Raw genomic sequence first — 22,492 nt, forward strand, 5'->3', positions numbered from 1 at the left:
GTCTTCCAGGCGTCGGTCAGCTCGGAACCCGTTCTGCTAGTCTGTGAGCACGTTGTTGTTCTGTGCCCACCCACTCATCCAGGCCTTCAATACCTGTGCAAAGACATGGTGTAGGACGCTTGTTACAGTCAAAGGCCTGTAGTCTCGTAGAAGCCCAGCGTCTCCACCTTTCTTTCTCACCAGGCACACCCTTCCTGTTCGCCAGGCTGTAGGGACTGTGTCACCCGCCACGATGTCAGAGAAGATGTTGGCAAGATGATCTCGGGCAGCATCCCCCAGGTGTTTTACAACACCGGCGGGTATGCCATCGAGTCCTTTCGCTGTGTGTGCATAGATGAGTGTGATTGCCCTGTCCACCGTTCTTTGTGTCACTTGCCATTTCATGATCTCATCTTCGGGGGCAGCGGATTTCTGCTTCATTCTCCTCTGCAGACATGCATGCTGGCTGCGCGGGTTAGTACAGACGATGCATATGTTCTGTGAGATGTTACAAAGATCAAAGACGGCCAAATCCGTCTCCTCGTTTCGAATCCGTGGCATGGCTGCCCTCCTGTCAAGCGATGACACATATGTCCGAAACCGCCGGGAACCATTTCGCCTGTCTTCGCCTGGCTTTCAGATGATTGCCATTGTGCTCGGCAATCTTGCGTTGTACTATTGCTTGCATAGCTCTTTTGCACTCCAGGTACCTCTGCTATAGCTCTGCACATTCGTGTGGAAAGAGTGTCCCTACCGCTTTTCTGTGTAGGTGATTCACCTCCCGTTGAGCACTTAGTGCCACTTTGATCTCCTTGTCCCACCATTGCTTCCGACGCACCCCTCCACAGGAGTTAACACATACTTTATGTGCTTCCATTATCTGTTGCAGAGCTTCTACATATTGGTCATAGAAAGGTGACTCCAGATTTATGAGCCTGCCTTCAAACTCTTGGGCGATGTCTTAATATGTCTCTTCCGGTAGGTAACGTGTGGCAGACTCACGATAGTCTGTCCGTTTTTGGCGCCACGAGGAAGTCGAGAAGGTCAATTTAATTCGGTTATGATCACTTCCCACACTGAACTTCCCATCCCTGTCTATTGTGATTGATGTAGTGTGGCAGGACAGCTTTGGTGACATAAATACATAGTCGATGCATGAATAGCCGTTCCTAGCACACCATGTGAATTCACCTTTGCAGTCAGAGCGAAGGTTGGCTATTTCCAAGTTTAGTTCACGTGCTGTCAGGTCCACCAGGCTTCCATTAAAGTCCTGGAACCTGTCCAGTGCCTGCAGGTGACCATTGAAGTCGCCCATGAGTAAAACTTCTCTGTCAGCTGCCCATAGTTGTACTACATTCATTGACACACATTTCATAACTCGAGCATTTCCATTATGTTGGACATTGCTCACTGCGAGGTAGACCACACCTACTATCACAAGAATCCCTAGGATACTACCATGGAGCCAGATGTGTTCAGTGCGTGGGCAGGTCAATCTTTTCCACATCGCTCCGGACCGCCACAGGATACCTATTCCCCCGCCTTTGCATGTATTCCCTTCGCGGTTGGAGCCGGACCATTCCCAGTTTGGATGTACAGGGGTTCCTCCAGCCCACAAAAGTGCATCTCTGTTAGCACATAAAGTTCCATTCTTTCACTCTCTAGCATTGCATATAGCTCTTCCCACTTGCTCGGCTTTCTTGCGCCATGTACATTCAGAGGACCCACGCTGGTTTCCCTTACACGTAGGCCACGGTGGTGGCGACGACGGTGTACATGTTTTATTTCTGACTGGAGGGACGAGGAGGAGCGTCTCCACGCGGAGAGAAGCAGATCGGCATTTGAGAGAAAACCAACATTCCATGGCAGCTTCTTTTTTTTTTCTCTCTTTGCACGCGTCGTTGAAAGGAGAAGGGTTACGTGGCAGGGGCGGGAAAGGGCGAAGCGTGGCATCGACGCGTGAGAGACCCCCCCTCAAGGTGCAGAGCCGTGCTCCCGCAAGGGGCAAGGGCTGCAGAAGATAGTGCGTTTTTCCTTTCCTTCAATCACACATTCATTTAACGCAGCGACAACTTCCTTTTTTTTTTCTCGCTCTGTTCGCGCGCGATGTTGGAAGGAGAAGGGTCTTTACGTGGTAGGCACGGAAAAGGGAGAGGCGTGACACGGGCACGTCGCAGATCGGCATTTGAGAGAGAGAAAACATTCCACCAGAGCCTTTTCTTTCCTTTTCATTTCCTTCGCGCGCAGTGTTGAGGTATCGCAGGTGCCGCCGCAGGATTGGGCGGGATGCTGAGAGCATTTTCGAAGCACGGTACCTATGTTCGAATTAACCGTCGCAAGTGCTTGCGCGTTCGAATTACCGGGTGTTTTTACCCATCGGAATACACATAGCTTTGACGGCACCCCATCGCGAGTTCGAATTAAGCGTGTTCAAATTAATGAGATTCGACTGTATATTTCATGAGCTATATTGTTTGAAGGTGCTGTATTCTTTATATGTGTTACCAGCATCCTATTGGGTCATTTAGCATGCTACCTTAGTTATTCCTAAATCAAGCTATCAAGTTTGTCATTATGCAAAATGTTAATAAATATCTGAGTACATTTGCATGGCAGCATGTACTGTGTTCGTGTGTTCTGAGGATGGCTCTCTTTTAGATCCCACATCTGTACATTTGTGCCCGGTTCATGAAATGAAAAAATACAAGAGAATGTGAGGGTGCTATCACCTCCTGTGAAGTTGCTCGCATCTTCTGGCTCACGCATGTTTCACAGATTAGCCGTGGTTAGTTTACCACCTGCCAAGCGAGAGGTTGCACTGTGGTCTTGCAGTTTAGAATTAGCACGGTGGCACATTTTTGGTGGCAGAGAGGCAAGTGCCTTTGATGTTGGCAGCATGTGGCAAAAAACTCCTCCTATAGTGAATCCATGGGGGATGACGCTGCAGGTCATTTCCTGTGAATCTCTCATGGTGAGTCAAACATCGGCAACACTGCAATCGCAGTACCTTGTGCTCGTTATGTTGTTTGTGCATTGTAGTGGCATATTGTATAAAACATTATTGGTATATCACTTGTGATGTATTGGATTCGGCTGGCGATATCGTTGTGATGTAAAAGCAGTGAATAAATGTACACGTGCTGGTTGCCCGATGGTGTGACTGTCTCCATGTGTTCCAAGAGCACAATACATTTTGAGACCTCACAAGGGCAAAAGAGATGAACCTACATTCATTCACACAAGTAGTGTGCATGCATAGAGCTCTAATATTATGCACACAATAGTCTATATTACATAAAAATAGACATTTTTACTGTCCCATAAAGTTTTCTAGTGCTCGCAATCATAAGTTATCCATAAAGCGTGCACAAAGTGGCGCATAGCATCAGGCTTTTTACAGTTGCCACTCCAGTGCTTGCAACTCCACACCTTCCCCAAAGCACGCTGACACATACATCACATTTATTTTCAGGTGAATAATGAGTATAATCAACCCCCATTTTCCTACTAGAACTACTACATTAAAAATTTTATGCTTGAACAGACAGCACAATGGAAAAAAAAAAACTGGCAGCATCCTCCTCACTGCCAAAAGTCAACAAAAGTGTGGTATACCATGATCTTCAACAGACGTGACATAGCCTTGCACAGATAAGCAATGGACTAAATGAAATGGTGGGCAGCAAGTAAATGCAACGCTTTCATGCTGCTTCTCGAGAGTCCGAGCCTGTGCATGACCTTCCCAGATTCGTCTCGCGACACAAACAAAATCAGCTCCAAAGTGGGTGCTTCACGCAGGAGAGACATGGTGTGTTTCGCATCATGCATTTTTTCACAATCAGACAGACTGACGAGTTGGCAACAAGCATTATGAAATAAAGCATGGAAGAAAACAAGAACACACATCCCTTTTTCGTGTTTTCTTAATGCACATTTCTCAGCCACGTGGAAAACATGGCGAACACTACACACTTTGCATTGTTCAAATGCACTATATTGTCACGTGCTTGCTCAAGAGAGACGATGGCAGTTGTGCATGTGCCACGAAGGACTACAAAATAGACGAAAAAGAAGAACTCGCTTGCGCGTTCTAGTTAAAAAAGATTGACCTGGTTCTGGTGTCTCAATCTCTGCGGCAAGACCTCTGTTTTGACGTCGTGACAATATCATCTATCAAATGATTTAGATACTTGTTAGGCCTTTATTTATTCAAGTGAATAATTTCAATTAGTGATATTAAGCCCTTATGCATACTGGTAACACGCATGTTTGCGTTTCCGATTTTAGGATGATGTCATGGCTGATTTCTGCGGAGACACTACGTAATGGACAAAGCTTTCATCAAGAATGTCGAATATTTACTCTGTAATATGTCAAGCATTTAGAAAAAATTAGCGAACTATTGCAGTCTTGTTTGAGTGAAATTCATAGATACAGGCATCTGAATTCTGCGGAATGACCTTCTGTCAATGTGCACGCGAAATTTCTTGAATTGGGGTCATGCAGAAACACTGATAATACCTGGCCCACAAACAGCTCCACTCGAACGGTTTATAGACACTCACCGAAGCAAGGTGTGCATTTCAGAGGAGCCAGTGACTCACAGCGTAGAGGCTCCAAATGCATGGGCAGTGAAGGCTCTTCTACGGCCAGTGCAACGAATGGGTGTTGTAGCAGTTCTCGAGCCGATGGCCTGCAAATTTAGTTCGGCAAGTGATACTCATCTATATATTGAGATACACTTATTTCACCTTGCTCTGGGGAACACTTTCAAACACGAGGAGATGAAGGACTTGAGAAGAGGGTCCAGCTCCTGTAGAAAGTTATTGCCAAATATCTTTGTGAGACGCATGCAAAATTTTTTAATTGAGTGGAAAACTTGTGCTTTATTATAACTGTAAACTGTCTTCTGCTATAAAAAATTTATGCTCAGCAAATGAACCTCAACAGCAGAAGAACCCAAGATAAAATAACCTGTTATATGTTAAGAACTCTCTGTAAGCATACTTTTAACTCGCTTCAGCCTGTCTCACACAATTGCAACAAAAGACAATGTTTGCAAAAGTGTTGAAATGAACACCCTGAAAATGAGTCAAATAAAATCTCATGCAGTAGAATAAATTCACATGATCTATAAAAACTTATTCTTTCATGGCTGACATACCTCAAGTTTGCTGCTCAGTGGGTCAGATTCTGCCAAAAGAAGCACGACATCTCCATCTGGCAAAAACAATAGTGTGCCATTATGTCACAGCCTTTTCTGGTGACGCAAGCGAATCACTACCTTCTTTGGTGCAGGTCAGCAGCTTTGTAAAAATCTGCTCAAGGCTTGCTCCTTTCCATACCTCTTTGCCCTAACATGTAAAAAAAAAAAAAAGGCTGTTTTTCAGTACTAAGTTAAAACAACAAGATCAGAACAAGATAGTCAGGAGTTCCATCATGCAGATTTAGCATTACAGCAAAATGTTCGCAAAAAATCAATGCTTATATAAAATGGCTGACCATAAATGATACATACAGCATTCAGCTAAGCAGAGATCGTAAGAAAAGAAATGCAGATCATTTTGCATTTGAATGTTTATTCTGTCCACTTGAGTTTTACCCGAGTAGCTCATGAGAGCATCAACATTCTCTTACAATAATGTTACAAAATACAACACCTTGTGCTTCTTTTATAAAGAACTATACCCAATTTTACAATGTTCCTGCCCCATAATAATGGCTACAACAATACATACTGGCAAGTTGGGCAGGTTGTTAAGAATGCAAGACTTCATATGAGTAGTGCAAAGGAGACATAAGCAGCACAAGCGCTCACTTGAAACCACATCTATTTGGGAACACCCACAAATCTATACTACTAACTCGAATCAAATTGCAACAATCTCATACATCATGCTCATTGCTTGACAGTACTATAAAACTGCCAGGCCTGTGCACAATGCCCAGCCCAGTCACAGCAAAAGTTGGAAAAGTGGCCTTTCATAGCCTTTTTTAAACACTCTTTGGGCAACTGCAACAAGCACACTGCCAGGGTTCATAAGGACCAAACTAGAATTTGCTTCCGTCATTTGGAGCCCCGATCAAGATTACCTCATTTTTTCCCTTGAGTTAATACAGAATCGTGCTGTCCGGTTCATATCATCTCAGTACAATAAATATGCCAGCATCACTCAGCTCATATCATCTCTAGAGCTTACTCCTTTAGTTGTTTGCAGAAAAACCTTGCATATCAATTTGTTTCACAAACTATACCCCAACTTTTCTCACCTGCATGGCACTCTACTCATTCTACCATATCGGACCTTTCCTCGACTATTCAACTCTAAAAGTGTTCAACGTCTTCATGGATCGACTCGAGCCTTTAACAAATGATCCCTGCCTTCAGCAAGTGAACACTGCGACAGTCTTCCGCAATATGTTGTTCAAGAGCTCGACCCAGACAAATTTAAAGTGTTCTTGTCTTCTGTTTTTAGTTAAGTCTCCCACCATCTAGTTTATCAATAGGCTTCTTCTCAATAAAGCTTTTTTTTCTTTTTTTTAAGGTACTCAATGGTGTTCACGTCCAACTTACCTACCACATGTACTAGTTACTACACTATTCCAATTAACTCTGCCTTTTTGTTTCAGCACTATCAGTTACTGTATAATTAATTTGCTTGTTACTTACTATTCAAACACTGCATTTGTCTCATGACATATCTCTGATATTATCCCCCCTTATATATTGCCTTAAATAGGCCTTTAAGAGAGAATAAATGATGATGATGATGGTGGGAGAAGTGAACGAAGTTTCATCATGGAAGACTTGTCTAGGAAGCTGCAAACCGCTATGGTAGCCGAAGAGCAGCTCACCATCTCGAGATTTGGTAACGTTCCAGCATCTTGCAAATATCGCAGAGAACAAGTCATGCTGCGTAATCAGTACAATTCAAACTCACTTGAAATAGAAGCCGTAGAAGTTCTACAAATATGCAATGACTTGTCAACATTGACCGAGGCAGTTGTACAAGAAAAGGTGAAAGACAATGACTTTCGTTTGGCTGATGCTACTGTGTTTCAAGTCTCACTTGAGCCTGAAATTGGCATGCTTATAGGAGCAGACTATTACTGGAAAGCTGCTAACGAAAACATTAAGCGACTGGACCACTCCTTGACTGCCATGAAAACAAGGATGGTATGGACAGTACATGGGAATACGAGAAGTTTTCCAAAGTTCAACAGGAAAGAAACCTTAAGAACCTTTCACATATGCCTGACGAAAACCAACGTTTCTCAGCAACTGAAGTCTTTCTAGGAAGTCGAGATCTAAGAACGGCCGATGAAGACAGGCTTTCGAAAGATGACAAAAACGGCTCCATTGAATGAACTCTTAGAAACAGCAAACACTATCAAGTTGAACTGCCTCGACACAGCAACTGTTCCAGTATTGAAGACAACAGGAGTGCAGCTTTGAAAAGGCTGCAGTGATGCTAAGCATTAGTGGCTACTAGTGCTGAAAAGAGTAGTACATTCAAGAAGCTCACGCCTATAACACTAAAAGGACAGATTCAAGAAAGATCAAAGACATCGAAGTAAATGAATTAAAGTGAACAGGGCAAGTGCTTAAAAGGGACAAGTCGCAGAAGTATAAATGGGCAGCAACGGCAAAGTTTACTCGTGCGAAGCGCACACTTCAGACGGCAGCCTGTAGCGGGGAACCATACAAATATTGTATCACCTGGAATCAGCTGCACAAGATTCAATGTTTAAAAACAATTGTTTTGAAGGAAGTGAAACCATACAAATTGTTCAGCCGGGAACTGTTAAATATTATTTTGGGAGAGTGCTGAAGAAAAATAAGAGGGCCAGAGCATGCCCTGAGCGTGCGCCTGCACTCAATCTTTCTTTTCACTTTCCACCCAGCGTCTAATAAACAAGACGTTCTCTACTTCTGCTTCGCTTCTTGATTTTCATCAACATGAAGAGGATCGATTGAAGCTGGCTGATGGTTTAGCTAGAAATGCAGAGTGCAGTGAAGTCGGCACGATTATTGGCTAGACCAGTATTGGCAACATTTTCAAAAATTGTTGACAGGGCATAGATGATTGACAAGCGGTGTAAGGTGGTATTTAAGAGATAGAAGTTAACTGTGGCAGAAACTATATTCGGATGAACAGTGCAAGGTCAAGCTAACATGTTCACAACAACGAAGCAGAAGTCAAAAGTTATGGTGCTTCACATCGGAACAGAAGGGTGACATGATGGCCAAACAGCGACGCACACCAGAAGAGGTCGTACAGAATAAGATGATTCCCATGAAGACCATGAGGTAGCTTCGTAATTATGCAAATGTTTCTGAAAACAGGTGACCTCTGATAAGACACAAAGGCCGCATGATGCGAAGTGGACCAACATACAGCAAAAAGCCAGCCTGATGTGCAACCAAATGTGACGAGGAAAGTTATAGGGAACGGAGTCTCACCAGAACAAGTAATTCAGACAACCACAGTGGAAGTGAAGGAAGTACTTATCAGCGGGCTGTCGACTGATGCGCACAGTGGACCAAATGAGCCTACACCTACTGCAATGGCTGTCATAATGGGTGAAAAATAATGGCTGAAAAATAATGGCTGAAAGGCTATACCAAAAGTGAACAAGACAGCATTGAAGGAATTTAGAACAGTAATCAAATAATACGGAAGGACTGGTGTAAAATTTATAACGAAAAATATGGGAAAGAATTAATACAGCAAGCTAACACCAATCAGCAAGCTATGCCAGTACACCGAGAAGACGTCATTCTCATTGGTGCATGCCGTCCTTGACCCTAGTGTAACCTAGCTAAGGTCAAGAATCTAGATGGGAGCCGACAGATGGAAACACGTAGTGGGATAATCAGGGTGAACAGTGGAAGTGCCTCAGACAGGCTGGCCCACGTTTTGATAGGAGGACCTATGTTTGTCAAAGCACCTTGTCATCCTTGGCGTGTTAGTTTTAAGGGGGATGATGATGATGATGATGATGGTAGAATTGTGGCGCAAGGGCAACTCAGGCCAAAGAGTGCCAAACACACGATTTTTGGTCGATTTCATTAAAAAAAGTCTACTCAGGGTGGCAAGAATAAAAGAGTAGTGTATAGGACTTAAACTTAGGTGTAGTGACTATGTGTGATGGGTTTAAAACGGGCTATGCTTATGGGTTTTACAAAGTCATGCCGTGTCATCAAAAGTTCTTGTCAAGACAAGGAGTGCGTGCTGCATGACATTTGATAAAAAAGTCTCAGGATTGAGAGGAGGCTGAGATTAGTGAGAATATGTTATGGAATGTGGGAAGCCTACACTAGCTAAAAACTTTAAGACTACTTTTGGGGGAAACAAGGGATCGTCTCTAAGAAAAAATCGTGGATGAGGCGGAATGTGACAATTGTACAACTTTGGAAAGTGACACAGTCTTTCTGGTTCGAGGTACGGACAGGTAATTAGAACGTGAACGACAGACAGCTCATCACCACATTTTGCACAATGTGGTGCTGGAGAGTTGTTTAAAAGGTGCGAGTGTGTTGCATGTGTATGACCAATCCTGAGTCTGCACAACCTCTTGGTGCCTGTTACGTTTTTCAGTCACATATCTTCCTATTCTTGGCTTTACTAAAGGATGTTTGTTTGCTATTGCTGCGTTCCATTCTTCTTGCCATTGTCTACGCATTCGGGATCTGATGAGTGGCCTCAGGTCCTCATACGAGATGGTGTCTACGTCAACTGATGGGCGGAGTGCTGCTGACTTTGCAAGTTTGTCCGCTATCTCATTGCCAGCAATGTTGCAGTACCCCGGAATCCAGCATAGTGTGATTTTGAGCTTGGATTTGCGGGCTGACATGATGCATTTTAGAAGTGTATTAGTAACTGGGTTTTTGAGTATCTTAGTGGAGGACAGCGCAGTCACAGCACTGATAGAATCGGTGTATATGATCGAGGCTGGCTCTTTCTCCTTTAAAATGTGCGTTACGGCTAAAAGTATGCCATAGCATTCTGCAGTAAATATACTGGTATGTTCGTTCATTGTTCTAGATTCAGAGAAAGCGGGACCGTGTGCCGCACATGCGACTGCGGAGGACTTGGAGGCATCAGTATAATATTCAGCACACCTGTATTTGGCCTGCAGATACTTGAAGTGTTGATCGATCGCGACTGGGTGGCCATTTTTTCCTACCTCTAGGAATGACAAGTCACAATCGATAGCCTGCATTTCCCATGGCACAACGGTGTCCTTGTGAGAGGTTAGTTGAAGACTGGAGACCGGCATGTGCATATTTCCAAGGTGTGAGGCCACTCTGAGGGGATACGGTGGCGTAGCTGATGGTCGCCTCAAAAACAGGGGGGCGTTCGATGTATCCTGCAATAGCGCACGAGCTGGGTGGTCGATATGGGAAAGCACCTTGGTGGCATACGTGACACTTGTAAACTGACGTCGCCGTTCTAGTGACCACTGGTCTCTCTCAACATACAGGCTGGCTGTCGGGCTGGTTCGGAAAGCACCGCTGGCCAGCCGAAGCCCAAGGTGGTGCACTGGGTCAAGCATCTTCAATGCAGATCTTGAAGCTGACTCGTAAACCACCGAGCCATAATCGATACGTGATAGCACTACACTGTTGAGAAGGTTCAGTAGACAGTCACGGTCTGTGCCCCATGACTGATGCGAGAGCACCTTGAGCAGGTTTAAGGCTTTCAAGCATTTAAGTCATAGCTGTTTGATATGTGTAACAAAGCTGAGCTTTTCATCAACCACAACAACTAAAAATTTGTGATCTTTTTCTGGTAGTTATGGTTTGTCCGTTAATTGAAATGTTGGGGGGTGGCCTTATGCCACGTAGTTATGAGAAGAGTACGTAAACGGTCTTGTCACAGTTAAACTTAAACCCATTTTGTCTGCCCAGCTTGACAGCTTGTTTACTGCCAACTGAATCTGACATTCACAAGTGGCTAGGTTGCATGATTTGAAGCTGATCTGAATGTCATCCACATATACAGTGTAGGAGATTGTTTTAGGCAATATGGTGCTTATGGAGTTCATTTTTACGATGAATAGTGTGCAGGTAAGAACACCGCCCTGGGAACGCCATTTTCTTGCGTAGACTACTTTGATAAGGCATTACCAACACGAACCACAAATGTACGGTCAGAAAGGTAGCTTTCAATAGTATTCAGCATATTTCCTGACACTCCAAAAGATCGCAGATCACGGAGAATGCCATAACGCCATGTCGTGTCGTAAGCTTTTTCCAAGTCAAAAAATACAGATAGGCAGTGCTGTTTATGAATGAAGGCATCCCTGACATAGGATTCAAATGCTATCAGTTAGTCAGTTGTCGACCGGCCAGACCTGAATCCAGCTTGATGACGATCAAGGAGGCCATTATATTCAAGGTAATACATAAGGCGGCGATTCACCATTTTTTCGAACACCTTGCCCAAACAGGTGGTCAGCGCTATAGGCCTGTAACTAGCAGCAAGTGTGGCTTCTTTTCCTTGTTTAAGGATGGGTATGATAACTGCCCTTTCCCAGGTTATGGGTAGACGCCCAGAGGACCATACATTGTTGAAAAGAATGAGGATGACATCAAGAGTTTCCTCGTGTAGGTGTTTCAGCATGCCGTAAGTAATCCTGTCCAAGCCTGCTGCTGAGCTGCCGCACTTTGCCAGTGCTGCCTTTAGTTCACCTGTAGTAAAGGGGGCATTGTACCCTCCTGCCGATGGCCTGTCATCACAAATAGGTTTACGTTCCTAGGCAAGTTTGTATCACCTAAAGGAGTCTGTATAATGTGCTGAGCTGAAAATATACTCGAAGTGTTGGCCTAAGGCATCTCCCTGGTGTTCCAATGTATCACCAGCAGTACTAACAAGGGGCATCGGATGAGTGCTGTGCCCTAGGAGTGCTCTTACTCTGTTATACACCTTTTGTGTGTCAGTTTAAGAGTTCACCAATGAGAGGAAGGATTGCCAGCTCTGTCATTTAGACTCTTGTCAGACACGTCTACCGTTTGCTTTTGCACGCTTAAAATTCACCAAGTTTTCGACTGTAGGATACCTGCGGAATTTCGACCATGCTTTGTTTTGATTGTCACGAGCATTTTTGCACTCAGAGTTCCACCAAGGTCGTCTTTTGTTCCGTGTATTGTTAGATGTATGTGGGATGGATTGCTCTGCGGCCTGTATAATGTGCAGTGTGACCAACGCTTCACATTCATCGATGCCTAGGTTTTCAATTGATGAGCGCGATAATTTTGAGAGTTTTCGGAATTTCGTCCAGGTCGCATCCTGTTCTCGGAACCTGGTTACATTCGCAGTCATTGTACTCGTATTTCCTTTGTCTTTTAGACAAACAGGAAAATGATCACTTCCATAGAGGTTATGAATTACAGCCCACTCAGTGGTTGCCAAGAGTGAAGGAAATCCGATAGCAAGATTTATTGCTGTGTATGAGTTGTGCGCTGCGTTAAAGTATGTTGGCTCTTTTTTATTAAATATAAAGGAGCCGGAGGACAACAGAAAGTTTTCAATTAAGGAGCCTCGAGAATCTGTTCTTCTACATCCCCATAAAGGGTGGTGCGCGTTAAAATCTCCGACCAGCAGAAATGGATGCGGAAGCTGGTCGATGAGTGCTTCAAACTCTTTAGTAGAGAGTTGGTAGTCTGGAGGGATGTATAGTGAACACACGGTTGTTACTCGTCCAAAAATTAGGGTTCGTATTGCCACTGCTTCTAAATCAGTAACCAGAGTGAGGCTTTGAGACGGAACTGCTTTCTGCATCACGATAGCGACATCACCAGATGAATGGGCAGTGCCCTGTCTGTCCTTTCGGTATACCACATATCTTCTCAAAAGACTAGTGTGTGTTGGTTTTAGGTGTGTTTCCTGTAAGCAAAGTATGCTTGTTTGGTGTTGTGCAAGTATTTCATAGATGTCGTCTAAGTTCTTAAGTAAGCCTCAGCAATTCCAGTGGATGATACTTTCGGCAGCCATTTTCATGAATGAGGAAAAGAGCGCGACTTATTCACACTTCGCTGCCTTTATTAGGTGGCTTCACTGGAGGGTGTCTCTTCCCTCTGAGGCACTCTATGGAGCCCCACCTTACTTGGGGAGATTCCGTCAGCATCTTAGACGCTGAGGATCCTGGTGTCACTTCCATTGCCTCCGGTGGACCCTCAGAAGCTAATGGAGGTTTGTCAGAAGAGACAGGTGTCTCAGTTGTCTGTGTGGTCCCTGGGGTCTGATGAAGTTAGACCTCCGGGACTTGAAAGGTTGGTGCAGCCGGTGGCTGCTTGGTGGGGGGCAGAGATGTGCACGCATCAGCAAAGCTGTATTGCGTGCCCACCATCTCTAGATGCCGCCCGGCTCCCCGGTGCGCTGCGTCAGCGTACGTTCTTCCCGTTCTTCCGGAGAAGAGCGACACCTTCTTCCGGGCTTCAGAGAATGTGATGTTTTCCATTACTTTTATTTGGATTATTTCCTTTTTCTTTTTGAAAATTTCACATGACCGCGAGTACGCTGCGTGCGGCCCGTGACAGTTGGGGCACTCTGTTTGCGTGGAAGTACAGCTCTCGGTTGGGTGCTCATGATCACCACATTTTGCACATGTTTGTTTTCCGCGACAGGTGTTCGACCCATGTCCGTATTTCTGGCATTTGTAGCACCTTCTAGGGTTGGGTATGTAGGGGCGGACTTTGCAGTGAAGGAACGCAGCTTTCACGGATTTTGGCACGATGGAGCGGTTAAATGTTAGTACTACATGAGGCGTCACCACTTCTTCATTGTTTCGTCTGATGGTTATCCGACAGATGGCAACTACGCCTTGCTCTCGAAAGCCTTCAAGGAGGTCAGCTTCAGTTTCTTGCGTCAGATCACGTTGTGAAATGACGCCTTGAACAGTGTTAAGACTGCGATAGGGGGTGATAGACACGTCCAGGTGGGCGAACTGCTTCTGTTTAAGGAGAGTGTTTGCATGCTGTTTCTGGCTTACTTCAACAAGAAGATCACCGGATGACAGTTTCTTTGCATCATACTTTTTGCCTATTAGGTTAGCAATGGTTTTAGCTATCAGGAAAACCGACAATCCTGCAACAGAGACGTTATCTGCCAGAGAGTGTATGACTAGAAAGCGTGGGAAGTGGTCGCAATCGCTTCCGGTTCGTTTGGAGCTTTCATCGGTGTGGTTTCTTTTCAGGGACCGATCATTGAGAAGGGGGAAAGATTTTGCCATGTGGTGCATTTCATGTTCGGCGGCGATGGTGACCACCCACCACCGAGCCCAACAGCGGGACGCTACAAGGTAGAACACTTGAAGGCGCCAGTCATACATCGCCGCTATAACCAGATGTAACTACCCAAGGTTGGGTAACTACACAAGGTTAACCCTAGCCGCCAGGAAGTTTGGAAGTAAACGGAAGAGACTAGAAGACAGGATAGATAAAAAGTGAGAGATAAACACGAAGATGTAGGGAGAGAGAGATAGGAAAAGGCAACTGCCGATTTCCCCTGGGTGGGTCAGCCCAGGGGTGCCGTCTACGTGAAGCCGGGGCCAAAGGGGTGTGTTGCCTCTGCCGGGAGGCCTTAAAGGTCCGATCACCCGGTGTCGGCTCAACCCCCAGGATCCCCTTTTCCCCGGACACGGCAAAGCCACGCACGGCTAGGCGTGGGAGGAGGTCGAAACCCCCGGTTCGCTCGGGTCCGTGGTGTCGCTACACACCAAACGCCTACTTGCGCAGGTGCCCCTGCGGGGAGTTTTAAGGGGGGTTAGTAGTGACGTCATCTCCTGGTGGTGGTGTGTGTCCTTGCTGATAATCACAGTCTGAAAAAAGAAACTACAAAGCAAAAGAGTGCAGTCCTCGTTTCATTTCAAGTTAAGTGGTAGTGGTTAAAGCTGTTTTCGGAGGGTGGAAAAAAATGGGGAAGGAAAAAAAGGAGAGAAGAAACACGCAAAGTAGGAGCGGTGTGCTGCAAAGCGGTGTCCGCTACAGACATAAAAAAAGGAAAGAGCTGGACAGTTCGAAGCCTGCAGACGGTCGCTGCGTCAGGCCACCACATAAGGTTGCCGACTATAGCGGCTTTTGCCTGTTCTCTAACACCTATGAGTAGGACGCATAACAAGAAAGTGGTTACAAAAACGGGGGAGAAGTAGGCGGCGTAATTTTAAATGCCAAGATGTCGAAGGGAAGCTACACCGGATGGGGTGGGAAGAGCGTGTGTTTAATGGGGAAAGTCATTGGCAAAAATATGCTTTTGGTATCCTTGTAGGTGACCCGCTCAGCAAAATTATTTCAAGAATTTGGCGGCATGTTGACTGAGAAGAATGGAAATTGAGAATGCAAAGGAAAATAGCAACGATGAGAGAAAGGGAAAAAAAGAAAGTAAAGGCGGAGTGGGGGTAGTTTGGAGCTTGGGCTTAACAAACGAGAAAAAAAAGAGCAAAAAGAAAAAGGAAAAAAAGGAGACGCAGAGAACTTTCTGGGTTGGTAATGACCTTAACGATGCATGGTAGGAGTGGTTTTCAAAGCAAGAAAACAGGTGGCACTGTCTTGGGTGTGCCAGTAAAAAACAATATATAGGCCAAACTGGGCAGCCAATTCACGCAAGATTGAACAGCCACCGTGGAGACACAAAGCACAATTTACCAAAAGCCGTAGCCAGTCACTTCAATTAACAAGACCAGAATTTTGACCAAGCAAAGCTTTATGTTCTACAAACTAATTTCCGGTCACCACGAGAGAGAAAATACATGGAATCATATTTGGTACATAAATTGAAGTCCCTACACCCATCAGGAATCAATGTAGCACGTGGTATTTTGGAATCGCTCAAAGCCATAGCATAATTGGGGCAATATTTACAGAGACAAGATATGTTCAAGCCTTCAAATAGACATAATTGATATTACATGAAATTGCTCCTAGTCATATCATACTATTAATATTCTCTTTCAATTTTTCGATTTCAATTACAGATATGCATGTGTCTATATACAACTACGAAGTTATTTTCTAGAACCTTTGAACCACTCCTTTCTTTCCTCTTTCCTCGCTTTTAAAACCACTCCTATCGCACACTGTTAAGGTGATTGCCAACCCAGAAAGTTCTCCACGTTTTTTTTTTCCTTTTTTCCCTTTTTTTCATCTGTTACTCTAACATACCACTTATTTCCCCCCCACCTTTTCTATTTTATTTCTTTTCTGTCATCATTGCTTCTTTCCTTTGCATTCTCAATTTCTCTTCTTCTCAGCCAACATGCCGCCAAATTCTTGAGGCAATTTCGCTGAGTGGGCCACCTACGAGGATACCGAAAGCATATTTTTGCCAATGACTTTCTTCATTAAACACATGCTCTTCCGACCCCATCAGGTATTGCTTACCTTTGACATCTTGGCATTTAAAAGTACGCTGCCTGCTTCTCCCCCCTTTTTGTAACCACTTTCCTGTTTGTGTCCCATTCATAGGTGTTCAGGAACAGGCGTAAGCCGATATTGTCGGCAACTCTTTGTGGTGGCCGGACACAGTGACCGTCTGCAGGCTTCGAACTTTGCAGCTCTTTCCTTTTTCGTGTCTGTAGCAGACACCACTTTGCAGCACACAGCTCCTAGTTTGCGTGTTTCTTCTCTCCTTTTCTTTTCATACGAACTCTTTTTTACAGCCACCGAAAACATTTCGAATCACTACCACCTAACTTGAAATGAAGCGAGGACTGCACTCCTTTGCTTTATAATTGTTTTTTTCTTTTCAGTTGACAAGTGCCAACAGGGCACGCGCCACCACCAGAAGATGACGTCACTACTAACCCCCTTGAAACTAACACGCCAAGGATGACAATGTGCCTTTGACAAAGACAGGTCCTCCTATCGAAACATCGGCCAGCCTGTTTGAGGCACTTCTACTGTTCACCCTGATTATCCTGCTAGCTAAGGTCAAGAAAGAGTGCTCTGGCGTCAATGGGTAGCCATGCCTCACACACCAGAAGAAAGTTCCCGCAGACTTCAACATCTTTACACTGCATAGTTGCTTACTTTGGCTAGAACAACTTGTTGCAGGTCAGAAGCAGTTGAAACCCACTGGAGACAAGAAGAAGACGAAGACTGCGGGCACCTAAAGCGCACGCAGTAGTGATAATAAGAATAAAGAAAATGAAGATTCTTGCATTCGCATTGAACGCAGTCGTGTCCACGCTCGTCTCATCTCGTTTCTGCGACAGTGACCACAACAGATGCGCCCGTGTTGTTTGCCTCTTTTCCTTGTGTCCGTGTACGTGTTTGCGCAAAGAAGTCATGAATGAGTACCAACTCGCCCAACTTTCAGTACTGTTGTCACAACAGATGATTACCTAGAGGCACATGGGCAAACAACTCTCAGCCCTATGCAAGTTAGCGGAACTTATGAAAAGGCTTACAGTAAAAAAGAACCAAAGCCGTCTTTGAGGAGGACTGAATATCGAATCAAAAAATGAGATTTATGTGACAAATTTGAACACAATGCGGTACAAAGCCTGCAGAAAATGTGGACAATATTAACACCGCACTGACTTTTGCTGACGAAGTTGGATAGGCACCCCTCAAGCTTCTTGTGTTATGAATCCACAGGAAAAGGAAGAAACATTTGTTACATTAAAAACAAGCAAACAACTGCCAAAATGCTCACTTCAATGCAAGAGCCGTCCGTGTGAGCTCAAACCAGGAGAAAAAGTAATGATACTACTGCCCACAGAAAAATCGAAGCTGTTACTTCAGTGGAAAGAACGTGCCACGATCAGTGAATGAAAAAATGAGGTTGATTACTTAGTTGCCCTGGGCACAAATAAGCCCCTGTTGCACATCAACCTACTAAAACGTTATGAAGATAGAGATGTTTTTCATAGAGGAACTTCAGCAGCCTGTACAAAAAAAGCTGAAGAAGTCAAAGAAGCGAAAACAGACATTCTTTTTGTGCCGCTAGCGAAGACACAAAGCTACGCAGGTATAGAAGTTTGTTGAGATGTAACACCTGTACAAATTGAATCACTAAGCAGGCTTGTCGCATCATTTAGAGATATATTTTCTACCTAGCCAGACCAAACTAACCTTGATGTATGTCATTTACAACTGAGAACGCAGACACCCATCCAGGACAAGCAATACCCAATATCTTTTGCAATTCAGAAGGCAGCAGATAAAGAGATTGATGACATGCTTGAATGAGGCATTATAGAAAAGCCGGTGTCACAATATTCATCTCCATTCATGATGGTAAAAAGGCCAGACATTACAATCCGACTTTGTGTCGATTTCCAACAAGTAAACAAAGTACTTTATGATACTCAAATTTCATGACATCAAAACAACTACAGCCAAAAATTCAGTTCCGTCAAAACAACTCGTACGTGTCTTCACATGTGAACGGATGGGAGGGTGCAGCTGGCTGCCGCGAAAGCGTGGATCAAAGCTTTGACTTTTCTCACTACTAGATTCTTAGGACAGGAATGCTAAAACGCTTCTAGCCCTTTTTATGTCTTTAGCGCCTTTATTCTACTCCTGCGTCACCCTTGTGTCCCCGGAGCTCATAGATTGCTATCACATTGCCGCGACGGTTGCGGCAGACAGTAGTTTTGTTTTCAATCCTCGTGCCTTCAAAACTAAGTCGATTTATGCTATCTATGATCACAACTGCCGCGGTTTCGTCCAACAGAGTTTCCGGAAAGTAGCGTTGCTTTGACTGGTCAAGCGTTGGCCACGCACACACTTTCGAAGTTCTGTCAGTAACATCGTCGCCATACATGATCGTGTCGAACTACCGTGGTTTCGTCCATAGCAGTTGTGGCAACGACAGCCACATGCACTGTAGAAGATAGTGCCTGCGCTGGAACTTTCGAAGTTCGAGCAGGCTGCTCTTGATCGGCCTTCATTCAATGGTTTTGGTACTATTGGCCCAATGGGCACATGAATTTGGCTGGAGAATTTCACGAATTCGTATCTGCCGCAATTCCGCATCACTGAGAGTCTACTGCGTGTTTAGATGAACCCCTCTCGAATTCGTTTATAAGAAAATGTGGTGGGCTCTCAAAAAGCCTGGAATGAACTGACCTGCACTTTTGTCAATGCGGCCAAATCTCTCACACAAATTTAGATTTCTGAGAGATTTTTATGGCAACCATACAAACGGAAGAAATCGTCGAAATTCGAGAGTCTCCTGAACAATGGGAGAGCCTTGGCAGGCATGTGATGATAACACCAATACATAATGTTTTCTCCTGTTGGCAGAATATAGCACAACACCGTTCTTCTGGCCTTTGAGATTAGCTACCGCAACGCTATTTACTATGCCCAAGGCCATGCTATTTTACTATTTTTTTAAAAATCGGAAATGAAATATTTTTTGTAAAATTCCAGGCAAGATTCGTAAAATGGTAAGCGTGGTCGAAATTTGTATATTTTAGAAAAAATCAGAAGAGTTGGCAGGTATGTTTTTGGCTTTCTCATGTTGGCTGCATTTACCTTGTGAGCACTTGCCTTCTCCCTCTGCCTTGGCTTTGGTTGCATCATTCGCTGCTGTGATTCTGTCTTGGCATCGCACATTGGCAGTGATGCAGCCAGCACGATCCATTTTTTTCTCTTCTTTGGTGTCTGCAGTTTTCTCGCAGAGTTACATTCATGGGCTTTACAGGCAGCAGGCTGCTGTGTCCTCACGGCCTTTCCATTTTTTCTTCTATTTCTTCCCGCTTGTTGCTGTGGCTGTGATTTAATTCCTCCGGTAACATGTAAGCAAAGAATTGAGAACTGCCTCATAATAGACTGTCAACCTTGGTGAGTACTCATCTTTGGTATTTGGCGCAAGGTATCCTGAATTTCCAAGGGCATCCCAACATTTGATCATAGTAGTCTCTTCGCCCCCAACACACACCTGAGTTGCCATTCCCTTGTTAACTTGATGGGTACTGGACATTGAGAGGGCTCTGAAGACATTGAATAGGTCTCTAGAAGTTCGCATTGTTCTTCGTCGGTGGTCTTTCGTGTTGTATTCTCTCTAGTTGGAACATAATTTTTGTGTGATTCTAACACATTTTTTTTATCTGTCGTGGGGTTGAGCTGTTAACTTTCTGTGCGACAATATCACAAGTGATAAAGCATTGGCTAGATGGTTGCGCCACAGGCGAAGAGAGCACTTTTGCTTGAACATCTGTTCTGATCCTTTCCTTGATCCTCTCCAAGTAAGTCTGCTAAGCCTTCAGCGCATCTTCAATCTTATATTCAGCTTTGACTTTTGCCAGAATAATATTATGTACATAAACGTCGGCTTCCTCAATTTCTGCTTCTATGTGGCCGATGTTAACCGTATTTTCTATCTCTTTATCAATTCCTTTGAGAAGCTCAGCTCGAACTGGTCTGTCAAAACGTGGTGAATATTCCGCAACTCACTTATCTGGGGGCAATCCAGAAGCAGGAGACTTTCGATGCTGGTGATGGCTTCCATGACGGTCTTTCGTACGTGACTAGGCCTTCCGATTAGGGTCTCCATGATCCGGTCCAGTGCCGGAAAACATAGAAAATCACTGGCCAGTCACGTCATGAGGTGAAGTGGGCATCACTGTGCTATCTCGTCACAAAGCATTACATGATGAAGCTCCGGGCATCATCGACATGTCACGTTCCACAATTTGGGTGACAGGCCAATTAACTCTTTGCACACGAGATTCACCCAACAGCGGCTTTTACAAAAGGCGTAGAAGCCACAGATAAGGTCAAAATTCGTGAAGTCCGCTCTGTCTCACCTTCGAAGGCTTTTCCTCCTCTATTTCGCGGCACCAAAATGACGTAGAGAAAGGGACAGCCGCTGTCCTCATAGCGAAGCCCACCATCGACCTCTTCTTTATTCGAACATACCCAAAACTCAGCCCACTCGTCCTGTCTCGACCCCACTACCCTTCTTCATCTTTATGTCAGCGCCGCACACAATATCCAACACCCTTTGACCTGAGCTGGTATAGAAATGTGCTCCCAATCGACTTGTGTGAACAAGTCAACATCAAGTTGCTTTTGATTGAGTGAAAAGCGTGCTTTCCCAAGAACGATTGTGAAAGGGCCCTAATTTTACACATGAGCATGCTTTTTAAACATGACGCAATATTACATTCAGTAATGTACGCCAGTCGAAAGCTGTTGCAACTATACCGCTGTCTAGCAGCGGTATAGACAATCAAGAAATCTCATGTAGTCTTGTATGGTCGTCACTTCATAATAGAAGCAGACCAGGAATCTCTACAATACATAAACTCAAAACAAGGTTTTCAATATGTGCATTTTCTGTTGGAGCTTGCTGCTGACAGGATGACTTTTTTGAACGTTATATATCCGGAGCAACTAATGTGGATGCCGACTACCTGATTCGCAGTTCACGTGATCCTGAATGCGATCATACTTAAGCACAAAATATTTTAGTCTTCTAACAACTTTTGCACACAGTGTTTGTGTTAACTAACTTTGTATCAACAATGAGTGACTCATGAATGGCAATCACGACGGGTGTGTATCTCTTGTTGTTTGTGTGTGATAGCGTTTCCATGGAACAATGCCCTAGTATGTGATTTCAAAACAAAGTGTTCTCCCTGAGCACTTCTCGAAATGGGGGCTAAGTGCAGTGCAGTGCATCGATGCAACGAAGATGAGGACGACGAAGTGGCTATGGAGGCACGAAAGCACACGCCCAAATGCAGGATTGGTCTTGCACGCTAGACGCTGTGCTGCACATGCTGCATGGACAGAAAAGAAAAAAAGGAGCAGAAATAGAACAGGCCACGATGGCTGAAGAGAGGAAGCAAGGATCCCAAGCACAGAAGCCGCATTGGCCGGGCTCAGCGTGAACATTCAGGAGGTCAACATCGGTCAGAGAAATCTGGTTGGGTACCAACGTTCGAGGGATTTCCAAAACAGCACACGAACCAGACAAAGTCATCTGCCACCTCATGTCGAACGGTCTGTGAGGGACCACGCCATGACCATTTCACCCCATCAGAAACTGTGAGCGTTCATCTTATGCAGTTGTACTGTGCGTCTTGTCAACTTTTGCTTTTGTGTGATGGAATACATGTTTGTGTGCAGTGCGATTACTACCTCTTCCTTGTGGTACTAACCAGAGTATCACACGCAACTAACAAAGCCTGCTCCCCGAACCTTTTTACATAACACCTTACCAGTTTTCGAATGACTTCCCGTTAGAAGTTCCTTTAGTAAGAAAGGAACATGTTAGTTACATTTAAAATATTGGAATGTGTTGTTACATTACTAATAGATTTCACTTTTGATAAATGTGTCAAATATTCCCCAGAAGAAATAAAGCAAGCAACTTCAAGCTCACCTCTATGTAGCTACATATATTATATGAATTTGATAATGCGACAGCATGTTATATGTGGATAAAACATTGAAATAAACACTCCTAGATGAACTTTTTAGGGACCACCGGCCATGCTACAGACATGTCTAGTTTTAACTTACATGCTCGTCTATTGCATGTTGAACACA

At 44.5% G+C, this 22,492-nt stretch overlaps 1 protein-coding gene across 4 annotated transcripts in view; it reads right to left on the minus strand.

Annotated features, from left to right (window-relative positions):
• Nucleotides 1–22,492, minus strand: part of LOC119160826 (TBC domain-containing protein kinase-like protein) — a 146,235-nt gene that overhangs the window by 115,445 nt on the left and 8,298 nt on the right. For all 4 annotated transcript variants that reach the window (XR_012887714.1, XM_075880743.1, XM_075880744.1 and 1 more), the window contains 4 exons: nt 5,264–5,333; nt 5,144–5,199; nt 4,731–4,792; nt 4,545–4,672 (listed from right to left, as the gene is read on the minus strand). Coding sequence is in view for 3 of the 4 variants with exons in the window: in XM_075880743.1 (XP_075736858.1) it covers nt 4,545–4,672; nt 4,731–4,792; nt 5,144–5,199; nt 5,264–5,333 (316 nt within the window). In the remaining variant the exon portion in view is untranslated. The remainder of the gene's footprint in view (nt 1–4,544; nt 4,673–4,730; nt 4,793–5,143; nt 5,200–5,263; nt 5,334–22,492) is intronic.

Source organism: Rhipicephalus microplus, chromosome X, assembly GCF_043290135.1.
Source record: "Rhipicephalus microplus isolate Deutch F79 chromosome X, USDA_Rmic, whole genome shotgun sequence".
Taxonomy (NCBI): domain Eukaryota; kingdom Metazoa; phylum Arthropoda; class Arachnida; order Ixodida; family Ixodidae; genus Rhipicephalus; species Rhipicephalus microplus.